The 12,892-nt window shown below is 34.6% G+C and overlaps 1 protein-coding gene across 3 annotated transcripts; it reads right to left on the reverse strand.

Moving 5' to 3' along the window:
- Window positions 1-9,648: 9,648 nt before the first annotated feature.
- Window positions 9,649-12,892, reverse strand: LOC112795363 (receptor-like protein 6). 3 transcript variants are annotated; one of them, XM_072236173.1, is made up of 2 exons: window positions 11,417-12,855; window positions 11,181-11,339 (listed from the first exon to the last, which is right to left on the reverse strand). In XM_072236173.1, exons 1-2 carry the CDS (start codon window positions 12,750-12,752, stop codon window positions 11,329-11,331), a joined length of 1,347 nt encoding a protein of 448 aa, XP_072092274.1. In that variant the 5' UTR covers window positions 12,753-12,855; the 3' UTR covers window positions 11,181-11,328. The 3 variants fall into 3 exon arrangements, with proteins under 3 accessions (XP_029153486.2, XP_072092274.1, XP_072092275.1); XM_072236174.1 differs by having other exon boundaries at window positions 11,204-11,553; window positions 11,717-12,856; XM_029297653.2 differs by having other exon boundaries at window positions 9,649-12,892.

Here is a 12,892-nt window from a genome sequence, read left to right on the forward strand (position 1 = left end):
TTTCTCATCAAAGAGCAGACATGTTTCCTACTTCATTGGGGGATAGTGGTTTGTTTGATCTGAAGACTATTGGGAGGCGATTTTCTTGGTACAGGAGGGTGAAAATTATGTTGATGTAGCAAAAAGTTTGATCGAGTCTGTATAAATAGTAGTTGGTTATCTATCTTTCCAGAAGCTTATGCAGAAGTTTTAAATAGGCTTCAGTCTGATTATTGCCCTATTCTGGTGCGTTGTAAAGGTCGTCCTCAGCCTAAAGGGAATTGACCTTTTTGATTTGTTGCTGTTTAGGCTACTCATCCTGGGTATAGGGATATTGTGAACCAGCCATGGTGGTCTGGTAATAGAGGGTTCCATGGAAAGCTTTCGGAAGTACAGAAGAGTTCACTAGAGTTTAACTCGAAGGTATTTGGTAACATTTTTGTTAAGAAATGTGAATTAGAGCAACAGATTAATTATTTACAAAAGCGTTTGGAAGTGGTGGATAGTATTTATTTGCGTCAGAAAGAGCAACAGTTGCTTGATGATTATAATAATACTCTAGTGCAAGAAGAGCTCCTATGGTTCCAAAAGTCCAGAGAGCAGTGGGTAAGGTTCAGGGATAGGAATATAAGATTCTTTCATATTCAAACTCTTGCGCGAAGGAAGCATAATAAGATTCATGACCTTTTTCTCAAGGATAGAGTGTGGGAAACTGATCTAGAGGTTCTGAGTCAAGAAGCAGAGTCTTTCTATAAAAGTTTATTCTGTCATTTGGATGATGTTGATTTGGGTTGCCTTGGTGATGTGCCTCTTCCTTCTCTGAATGAGGAAGCTTCCAATAATCTTACAGCACCAGTTACTGTGGAAGAAGTCAGAATAGCTATTTTTCACATGAACTCTTTCAAAGCTCTGGGTCCTGATGGGTTTCAAGCTTTCTTCTTCAAAGAATATTGGAAGATCATTGGTCTTGATGTTTGGAAGATGGTTAAGTATGCATTCTCCGGTGTTACTCTTGATCCGAGAGTGTTGGAGACTTTACTGGTTCTCATTCCAAAGGTTGAATCACCGGTATCTATGAAAGATTTCAGGCTGATTAGTCTCTGCAATGTAGTTTACAAGATCATCACGAAGGTCCTTGTTAATAGGCTTCGTCCTCATCTTGTGGAGATTGTTGGCCCGCTTCAAGGAGGATTTATTCCGGGACGAGGAACTCCTGACAACATCATTATTGCTCAAGAAGTCCTCCACTTTATGAAGAAGACTAAATCAAAGAAAGGCACACTGGCCTTTAAGATTGATCTGGAGAAAGCTTATGACAGAGTTGACTGGAGGTTTTTAGCTCATACCCTTAAGAGCTTTGGTTTTCCTATTCCTACACTTAATTTGATTATGAGTTGTGTCACTACTTCTTCCTTATCTATTCTTTGGAATGAGAATCGTCTGAATGGCTTTACTCCTAGCTGATGTCTTAGACAAGGAGACCCTATGTCACCCTATCTTTTTGTGTTGTGTATGGAGCGATTGGCATGCTTTATCAGTCATCAGGTTGATTTGGGCTTGTGGGAGCTGGTTGCTATTTCTAGAGGGGGACCAAGAATATCCCACTTAATGTTTGCGGATGACTTGCTTCTATTCTGTAAAGCTACAAAGAGACAAGTGCAAAATGTGATGTTGGTTTTAGAGACTTTTTACAAAGCATCTGGGATGAAGATTAATATGGAGAAGTGTAAAGCGCTTTGCTCCAAGAATGTCTCTGCAACAAGGAAAGAGGTTTTCACTGGGGTATCCTCTATCAGATTTGTCCAGGACTTGGGCAAGTATCTTGGAGTTACCCTTAGCAATTCTAGGGTGACTCGTTCAGCTTTTAATGGTGTCCTGGATAAGATTCGGAGTAGGCTAGCAAGCTGAAAAGGGAGTTTACTCAATCGGGCTGGTAGACTCTGCTTGGTTAATTCTGTTGCCGCCGCTATTCTCACGTACCAGATGCAGGTCTCTATTTTTCCCAAAGGAATCATTAGTAAATTGGAGTCTATGATGAGGAATTTTCTTTGGAAAGGACAAGTTGATGGAAGAGGATTGAATCTTGTTAATTGGAAAGTATTGGTTACTCCAAAAAAATATGGAGGTTTGGGGATTAGAGATCCTTATTGTGTAAATATTGCTCTTCTTGGGAAGCTAGTTTGGACTTTTTTCCAGCAGCCAAACAAGCTATGGGTCCAATTGTTGGATGCCAAATACCGATCATCTCTATATGACTGTTTTAGTTATCCTAAGAACAAGGACTCTCCCATTTGGAAGTGTCTTTGAAAGGCTTGGGAAGTGTTGAAGGATGGGTTTGCTTGGTGTATTGGAGATTTGAACCAGAATTTTTAGTTTTCTAGCTGGAGGAGAGAAGGACGGTTATCTAATGAGATGGATTATGTTCACATTTGTGATTCGAATCTTCGGATACAGGATATTTGGTCGGTTGGTAGGTGGCATTTGGATACTCTTTATTTTCCTTTATCTCAAAATCTGAAAGGTAATATTCTCTCTTACAATCTAGATGAACAAGCAGGTCCAGAAGTTGGTTGGTATTGGAGTGGGTCTGCTGCCAAAGTCTATGACTCACCCAATGGTTACTTGTGGTTGTGTAAGCAGTTGTTTGGTTGGGAAGAGCGGAAAAATTGGCTTTGGCTGTGGCGTCAGCGATTCCAGAAAAGCATAAGTTTTTGGCTTGGTTGTGTCTTAAGAAGACTCTTCCTACTGCAAGTTTTCGCTTTAGAAGAGGGATGTCATCATCGAATAGGTGTCCAAGATGTCTTTCTAGCCAGGAATCGGTTTTACATTGTATTCGGGATTGTCCAAAAGCTCAGCTTGTCTGGCATAGGTTGGATATTTCTTGTCATCCTTTGAATTTGAAGAACTGGTTCTTGTATCATAGCAGAGAGCATCCATTCAAGTTCTTTTCGTAACTTTGGTGGATATAGCGAGCAAGGAATAATGACATCTTTAATTCCCATGAAACTTGGCTTCCAGAAAAAGTGATTTGTCTAGCATTAACTTCAGAAAAAGGAGCTTAGGAATATTTTTGAATTACAACGTATGTCCCTTCCCTATACTCTAAATGGTTTTTGGCATCCCCATCCATTGGTACTTTTAAGATTAACTGTGATGCTAGTTATTTTGATTCAGGTGATAGTGTTGGTTTTGCTTGTGTTATTAGAGATTGTAATGAGAGCTGACAAATGGGGTGTTTGGGAATGATTAAGAGTAATAGTATTCTTCAAGGAGAATTATTTGCTATTTGGAGAGGATATCTCTTAGCTTGGGATGTGGGTCAACGAGATGTTATTTGTGAGACGGATTGTGTGGAAGCATTTAATCTTGTTACTCAAGATGGTTTTGGGTTTATTGATCCATTAGTGCTCAAAATAAGAGATATCATGCATTGGAATTGGTGTGCTGACTTTCGTTTGATTATGAGAGATGCAAACACGGTGGCAGATACTATAGCAAAGATGGCGATGAAGTTACAACTTTTGCATGTGGAGCTTCTTTCACCTTGGAAGAAGTTTAAGAATAGTCTTAAACGGGACTGTCCATCTATTTAAGCAGTTTCTTATTTTGTTTGTTTTATTTTTCTTTGTTTAATTTATTTCAGTCACCAAAAGAAAAAATAAGTAACTAAGTTCTAAGATATTTCACACTTATCTAAAAAGGAGATCTCAACAACTTTTCCAAGAAAATAAAAAGACTACCCACCATTAAAAGTAGAACTATGCTAAAAGGTAGTTATCTATTCAGAACCTAATCTACTAATGCATATAATAAAACAAAATTTAAAGAGAAACAAGTATACAATAATAATACAGAGAACACATTATATTATTTTCTTATTTCAATAATAGAGAAAGCAACATACTATATCTATTCTTAATATATAAAAGTAGATACATAAGTTTACTCATATTACTTTTAAAACATCTTTTTCTTTCTACTAATACCATGTCAGCAACATCGCTTACTTGGCAAAATATTAGAATTAACCACTCAATTTTTGCCAAATCAACTATTATTTTCAAATCAGCAATATATATATATATATATATATATATATATATATATATATATATACAAAAATTTGTAATCAAATTTGTAACCTACAAAGACATTGAATCCATATCCATATATTTATTATATCTCTTCGTTATAAACAATACAATAAATTTATAACTCCAATAATTAATTTATTAATTTCTATAAATAACTCATTAAATATAATAAACATTCATATTACAGATGTAATAATAATATTATTAATCATAATAAATTTTACGTTATAAATATTCAAATTTCATACTATTTGAACTACTTATATAAGTCTCTTATCACTATTCCTTCAAATGACATCAAATTTAGCACAAAAAAATTATTTTCGAACTATACAACATCTCAAACTTACTCAATGGAGCATCATTCTTTGGACAATATCACCAAACAAAAAGATAATTAGTTTATCAAAGTTCGCGTGGTTCAAAAAGACAATTAGTCTCTTTACTTAGAAATGATTATATTAGATGAAAAGGTGCAAAACAAACATTTATTATATTTTTAAATTGAATTTACAAAAAAATACTTTAATTATTTTTGTTTTTTATACTTTTTATATTATTTTATAGTACTTTATATATAATTATATTTTAATATCGTTAAAATTATACTTCTTTTAATATGCTATTCATTATTCTTTTTTAACTAATTATGAACTATGATTTACTAACACTGCAGGAAAAAAAAAGTCTATACTATAAAAAATTTAAAAATAGAAGATACAAATGATTTGTATAGGCCAATTAAAGGTATAATGAAAGCAAACTTTTTACTCACAATTGTTGTGAAAGATGATGAGTTTAGAAAACTGTAATTTAATTTTAATGATGAACAAACATTATTAAAATATTTAATTACAAAATTATTAATTTAATTTTATTTAACATATGTTAATTAATAATTTTGTGATGCAAATTCTAATTGGGTTGAAAATAAAATTCTGGTACAAGCCCAATTATACTCAGCCTTGATTTAATGCAAGAATACATTGATGAGCATGGCTGAATTGATTTTGGGCCGAAACAAAATTAATGAGTCCAAGTGTTTCACTATTTGCTCAAACTTGAATGTCCAAATTAATTTGTGTCTGAACCTAGTTGTAATAATGGGCCATATTGATTTTGTTATTGTTACAAGCCCAAGATCTATGCTAAGATCCAACGCTTGATCCAAAATCCATCAGGAAAGCAAATGTTATCATTTGCCTGATGTCTTCAACGGATCTCTTCTCTAAGCATGTGATGGAACTCAAAATTTTATTTAGAAGAATTAATACATGCATTGGAAACATAAGTGTGTGAGAGGGAGAGTATCAGTGACATGATTGATTTGCTTTGTGCTGCACGATACTCAAGCAAGGGAAGTAAAAGCAACTTTCTCCACTTAATTTGTTTAACTTCACTTAATTGCTACTCTTCCATTTGCTTCTTCTCTCTCATCTCTTTCTTCTCTTTCGGTCATTGTCCAGGAAACCATGGAAGCAAAAGTGAGCTACCGAAGTGAAGGAAGAACACGTCTCAAGACCATCATGATGATGGCAAGAAAACATAACAAAATAAATGTATGCTGTGGCTGAGATTTTTACCAAAAATGGTAAGATTTAGTGAGGTAATCTCGAGCTCTTCATACTCAAAAAGAAAGAAGGAGATTCAGCCAGTAAGGAGGAGATCCCTGGAGCATGGCTTGTCTTTGATTCTGCTCAACCACCACAGGAAGTAGCTAGAGTGGCGAAGTGATGGAAGAGGCAGAGATTGGAGTAGATGAAGTCATCATCATCATGAAGCATCAAGGGTCAGAAATCCATCTTGGAGAGCAAGCCAAGGATGGAGCACTCAGATTGATGAAGGGTGATGACCAAGGAAGAACTAGAGGTATTTGCATGAGCTGCCTCTTCTCTCTCTCTCTCTCTCTCTCTCTCTCTCTCTCTCTCTCTCTCTCTCTCTCTCTCTCTCTCTCTCTCTCTCTCTCTCTCTCTCTCTCTCTCTCTGGCCGAACCGGTTATGTGTGAAGGAAAAGAAGTTAAGCTTGGTTTTTGTTTCAACTGTGAAGGCTTCTCTTCTCTATAAAAGGGGTGAACAGTCACGGTTTGATTCAAGGAGAAAGTTTGAGAGTGCAAGGCACAGAAGTCTCATAGCTACCTAAGCTTACAGATTTTCTTCTTCTTCAATGTATTTTGTTTTGTAATTTTTCTGTTTAATTTTGTCATGTCTTGAGTCTCATGGAAAAAGACAAACAGTGATGTTTGTATGAAAAAGCCATAGAGCGAAAAAAGACAGAGAGTGCAAAATTAAAAGAAAAAGGCATAGATGTCTTAGAGTTCCTTTGTTCATCTAGGTTGTGTTTCATGATTCTGTGGGAATCCCCTTGTAAGTTAGGTTAGCACTTTACAGTTTGTAATCTGGATGATTATAGTGAAATTCCATCATTGTTGTGATGGAGACTGGATGTAGGCTGCATTGCACTTAGCAGCTGAACCAGGATATATCTGGGTGTAATCTTCTCTCTCTACTACTCTATTTCTGTTTCTGCTGCACAGGAGCTAAAGTAAAAAATATCTCGTGACAAGTGACAAGACAAAAATAAAAAGTCTCATGGCTAGGGACGAGACAAAAATAGAAATGTCTCCTCAAAGACCAGAAAGTGTAATCAAGAAAAAAATGGGGCTAAGATTCAACCCCCCTTCTCTTAGCCACTGAAACCATCAAAAGAAATTAAAGATCCAATTTTAAACATTTTTCAAGACTATTTTGAATTTGCATCACTTGAGACATTGTCTGACAGAGTGGGTCAAAAAAATACTAACATGTAATTTTATTTTATACTATTTCAATTATTCTTATTAAAAATAACTTATTCAAAAAAAATATACATATTTTTATTATAGATGCCATTGAAAAACTACATCAAGAGATTAAAAAAAAAGAAAACCATACAAATTCAAGATACATCTTTGGAAGAAAAACATACATGCAAAGATAGAACAAACAACATAATAGAAAGTACATACAACTCAACAATTCATAAAGAACATGTCTTCGCAAGAACCTCAACAGAAAGAAGAAAGTAACAATTCTAACAATAACCAATAAAGAAAAAGGAGGACGAGCGCCACATAAGAAGACTAAATCCATCAACTAAAACAAATGCAAAAATCAAACTACCAAATAAAAATGTCACTTTGTACAACTCGAACATCCAAATCTTTTGTACTACAAATTATTTTAAATAAAACACCTTTCAAATTTAACTTTAATTTATACATATTTAATTTAATTCTACAAAACATAGTCATTTTCAATATTTATTATATACTATAATTAATTTCCCGTCCGCGCGGATCTCATTCTAGTTTATCTTTAATTTTACATACAACATACTTACAAAAGGCAAATATAATAATTTCAAAAGCACACACATAAAGAAAAAATAATCTAAGATTATACATATGAAAAGACCAAAATCTTGAGTTGTGACTTGAATGATCTGTTTTAGCAACCTAACAACATCTGGAGTAAAAGTATTTCCCGAGGCTATCCCTGCAATTAGAATTACTCTGCAGTTAAATTCAAAGTCTTGATTATCATCAGGTGTTGGTAGCGGAAGCTTTGAACAATCTTCACATTTCTTCACCGGTTAAATCCCGCACAAATCTTTGTTTCTCTCAAATGGATTATTTTCAAATGTGGAAAATTGTCTATTTTCAGGTATTGGACATAAGAAATTATTGAAAGACACATCGAAGAAATCCAAGAATATATAAGAGAGAGGGAAAGTGAAAAGCAGAAATTATTGAAGCATACAACTCAAGGGATGCTTCTACTATGACCACCATTTTTTGTAGCTTGCACCAAACACCGAATGAAAGAACAAAGCAGAAAAGAATCAACCAACATACTGTATCATTTTGAAAAGAAACTCCCTTAGCAACCTTTTTTTTTTTTTTTTACTTTTTCTGTAGACTAAAGTCTAATACTTAACTTCAACTCTATTTTGCTCGAAAGTGAGAAAAGGAACACTATTGTTGCACCTGAATATTATCTTTAAGACAAATACAGAAATATAGAAATTAAATTCCTTTTGTTGTGAATATAGAGATATACACATAGGGCTGGAAGTGAGCCAAGCTGCTCACGAAGATTAAGCTTGGCTCATAACTCGGTTAATTAACAATCGAACTTATTTCGTAGCTCAAGCTTGGCTCAACGAAAGTTCACGAGTTAGCTCAAATAATAGGAACATAATCTATAATTTTATATCAATAAATTATAATTTATATATATTAAAAAATATTAAAAAAATTAAATTTAATATATTGTCTATCTATCAATTATAAATTTTTTATTTTTGTCCTACATTAAAATCATATATAAAAAATGACTATAAAATTTTAAAAATTAAGAACATTAATAAATATGTAAAATTATATATTACTATTATATATATTATATATATAATCGAGTCAGCTCACTAGCTAATGAGCTGAGTTTATTCACTCACGAGTTCAGCTTATCGAGCTATTAATAAGTCGAGTTCGAGCTGGCTCATGAGCTGGCTTGACTCACTTCTAGTCCTATTAATACACATAATTTTTATTTTCCAAAAAAAGAAAAAACTCATACGTTTTGTATTTATTAATAGTGGAAATTAATTATATATAGCTATCTTGTATTTCGGATTGAGTATCCAAAAGCAACCTATATGAAATAATTCTCAATACAAAACATAAATAGCAGGAATGCACAAAAGCAAAGAACACATTATATGATTTTCTTTCAATAAAGTTTTATTGCACAAAGAGTAGTGGTAGTCTTTATGAACACAGCACAAATGTGCATTTTGGGGTTGGATATGAATCACTAATGCTTTGTCAATGTTCTGCAGGCATCATCAGAATGGAAGAGTTCTTGGAAACAAATATCCTTACCTTGGAGCTGATAAGCGAAAACCAAAGCTCATGGAAACCGGGCAAGTGTACTGGATCATATCAAGTAATATTACGGTGAGTGGATATTGTTCCCACGAGAATTAATGAACTAAGCAAGTAATAATTAGCTGATTATTCTAATTAGACAATTTGAAAACTTGTTTGAGAGGAATTAAACGTTGAAATAGAGAACTAAAAGAGAGTACATCTTGAATAATTAAGATGGAAATAATATGGATGAAACACAAGAGGAAAAATGGAAGTAACATGTTGTTAACTAATGTAGGCACACAAGAGGAAGCAGCACGAGCCTATGGCATAGCAGCAATTGAGTACAGAGGAATTCATGCTGTCACCAACTTTGATTTAAGTAATTACATTACATGGTTGAAGCCTTCACACCAATACTCCCAACACCCTAAACTTGAGACTCAAGTACTACTAAACTCTCAAACACTTCTCCATCCAACTATTCTCCATCCATCTGTATTTCTGTAATAATATACTTTTTTCTTCTCTCACATTTAGCATTTAAATTGATCCTACTTAAGCTTTTATTCATATCAGCGAATACTTGTTTTTTTTTAGAAAAAAAAATTGCTTCTCTTTACCTTTTACAAGTTTTCCTGTTTTGGCATAAGCATGAGAGAGAGTATGCAAAGGGAAATGGATTATTTAAGAAAAGAACACAATGTACAACTTTTCTTATATAAAAAATAGCAAAACAAAATAGATATATAACAGACTACATTTGTCTTTTTCACTTGCCTACTTTTATTTGGGTATACACATAGCAGACTCTTACATATAAGGAACACAATAACTTCAAATGCAAACACAAAAATGAAAATAGTCTAAGATTACACACATTAAAAAACCAACATCTAGACTTGTGACTTAAAAGATCCTCTTCAGCAACCTATAAACATCTCCAGCAAGAGCATTTCCCAGTGCTAACCCCGCAACAAGGCCACCCGCATATCCAATTAGAATTACCATCCAATTAAATTCAAAGAAAGATCCTGACTCAGAGTCTTTATCACCATCAAGTGTTGGTGGTAGTGGAAGCTTAGAACGATCTTCACATTTGTTCAGCAATTGAAACCCGCATAAACCTTTGTTTCCCTCAAATGAATTATCTTGAAAAGTGGAAAGTTGCCCATTTTCTGGTATTGGACCTGAGAGATTGTTGAAAGACTCATTGAAGAATTCCAAAAATGTTAACTCTGTGAGTTGTTGGGGGATTTCCCCTGACAGGCTATTGGCAGAAAGGTCCAACGCTTCAAGATTTGAAAGCTTTCCCAAGGAAGATGGGATGCTGCCAGTAAACATGTTATTGGACAAATTAAGCAAGACAAGCCTATTCAGACTTCCCATAATATCGGGAATCTTACCATAAATTTTGTTACATGAAAGATCAATGGCTACCAAGAAATGAAAGTATTGGCTCTCAAGATAATCCATGACCCTCCCTTTGTTAGTCATTGGAAATACAAACATACTAAGATCAACCAAAGATTGTTGCCATTGATAAAAATCGTCCTTGAAATGTACTTCGTGGCTTGTGTTGGAAAGTGTCATCGATTTGAAAGTCTTGATTATTTCTGATGACAATTCTCCAGAAAAATCATTTTGAGAAACATCAATGATACGAAGCTGAGGAAATGTGCATTTTAATGGACACTTTATAGCTCCGTGAAATTTATTATCACGTAAAAAAATAAGCTTTAAATTAGGGAGAGATCCTAACCAGAAAGGAAATGAATCATTGAAATGGTTATGACTTACGTCAAGAACCTCTAGCATTCTGCAATTGACAAATGATCTTGGTAATTGACCACACAACTTGTTTGAGCTAAAATCAATCCACTGAAGTGCATTTTCTTTCGCATAATTTTGAGGAATATTACCTATCAATTTGTTTCCTGCAAGCCTCAAAATGTGAAGAGATCGGCTAAAGCTTCCTAAACATGATGGAATCATGCCAACTAAATTGTTGGAAGATAAATCAAGAGACCCAAGTGATTGTAGATTACATATCAAGGCGGGTATTTTTCCTATCAATAGGTTGTTGGAAATAACCAAACTCTGAAGAGTTGTTTTATTCCACATCCAACTCGGTATTGTCTTTATCCTATTGTGTGATATGAAAAGATCAGTCAACTCTTGCAAGTGTTGTATGAAATTGGGAAAATGAACTAAGTGAACTTAAATCCAAAAATTGAATTTGAGAAGGAAATGTTACAATGGAAGTGTTCTTCCCTTCAAGAAAAGACAATTTGTTGCCTCCGCCTAAACCAAGTACAGTAAGCTTTTTGAGCTTTGAAAGCATTTCAAGCTCGATCTGTCCTTCCAACACATTACCAGCTAGATCAAGAAGTGTAAGATTCTCTAACATGAAGAGGAAATATGGAATTTCACCTTGAAGATTATTGTTAAGAAGATCCAAGTGATTTAAAGTGGTTAGATTCATTATCCAAGTTGGAATTTCTCCATTTAAATTGCACCCACTCAATCCTAACCACTGAATTGGAGGAAGGATTGTCTCATTGACAGCCCTATTTTGTGAGAACAAAGACAATTTGTTGTGAGATAACTCAAGATTCTTAAGCCTTGCTAGCTTCAAAAACATGTCAAGTGCTAGATGCCCTTCAAAGAAATTAATCGACAGAAACAAGTGTTCAAGATTCTCGAGTCTAAAAAGAGAGTGAGGGATTTCACCTTCAAAGCCATTATTGATAAGATTTAAGAGGGCAAGTTGGGTGAGGTTGCCAAGCGAAGAAGGAATGACCCCATAAAAACTGCAACTTGAAATCGAAAACCAATGCAAAGAAGTGAGGTTTTCAATAGATGTTGGAAGTGTACCATAAAAGCTTGTGCCTGGGAGGTTTATGATGACAAATGAGCTTGAGAAAAAATTGGGCAACATACCCCTAAGATTTTGATTTTTTCCCAAATCCAAGACTGTTAAGTTTGGAAGATGGAATATACCAACTGGAAATTCACCATGCAGGTCACAACTAAAAAGAGAAAGCATTTGCAAAGATGTAAGGTTTGTGAGAGTATGAGGTAAAGATGATGAAATGGTCACAAAGTTAAGAAGAACGTGTTCAAGTCTAGTTGTATTTTGGGTTAAGCTTGTGAGAGTGGATGCCTTGAGTTGCAAATTGTTGATTAGATCATATGGAAGCGGGTCAAGAGTATAGCTGCGAAGATCAAGGGACAACAAGTTGGACAATTGTGAAACTTGAGGTGGAACTTCACCAGAGAATGTGTTTTCATTGCCATGAGAAAGATTCAGATGTCTTAGCTGTGAAAGCTCTCCTATCCTGACTGGAATTTGTGAGTGATTGAAGTGATTGTCAGAAAGATCAAGGCTTTGAAGATGCACAAGTGAGAAAAGGGTGCTATTGGCATCCATGGAACCATAAAGTTGGCTGCTTCCAAGATCAATGCCGATCACATGACCTGTGAGCTCATTGCATTCAATGCCATCCCAGGAGCAGCAATCTGTGGCAGGAACCCAAGAAAGAGTTTTAGGATAACTCAAAGGATTGTAAGAAGCAGACTTACTTATGATGAAGGTTTTTTTAAAGCTGAGCAAGGCATTGCTTTCATGTTGATGGCACTCATGATGATGAGTAGCAGTTGAATGATTCATGGTTAAACAGTTTGTGAACAGGGAGGATGCGAAAAGGAGAAGAAACTGTATGGACAAAGCATGAGAACACAACAACCCCATTATTCTGATTTGCATCACAGTAGGTTCAATGGATGAAATATTTGGAACACTTCAATCGGCTTTTATAGTGAAGCAGCGATGGTGATACTATCTAATGGACATGCAGCAAGTAACGTTACATGCATTTGTATTATTCCGAGTGTGATATTGCCTCT

Source organism: Arachis hypogaea, chromosome 4, assembly GCF_003086295.3.
Source record: "Arachis hypogaea cultivar Tifrunner chromosome 4, arahy.Tifrunner.gnm2.J5K5, whole genome shotgun sequence".
Classification (NCBI taxonomy): Eukaryota; Viridiplantae; Streptophyta; class Magnoliopsida; order Fabales; family Fabaceae; genus Arachis; species Arachis hypogaea.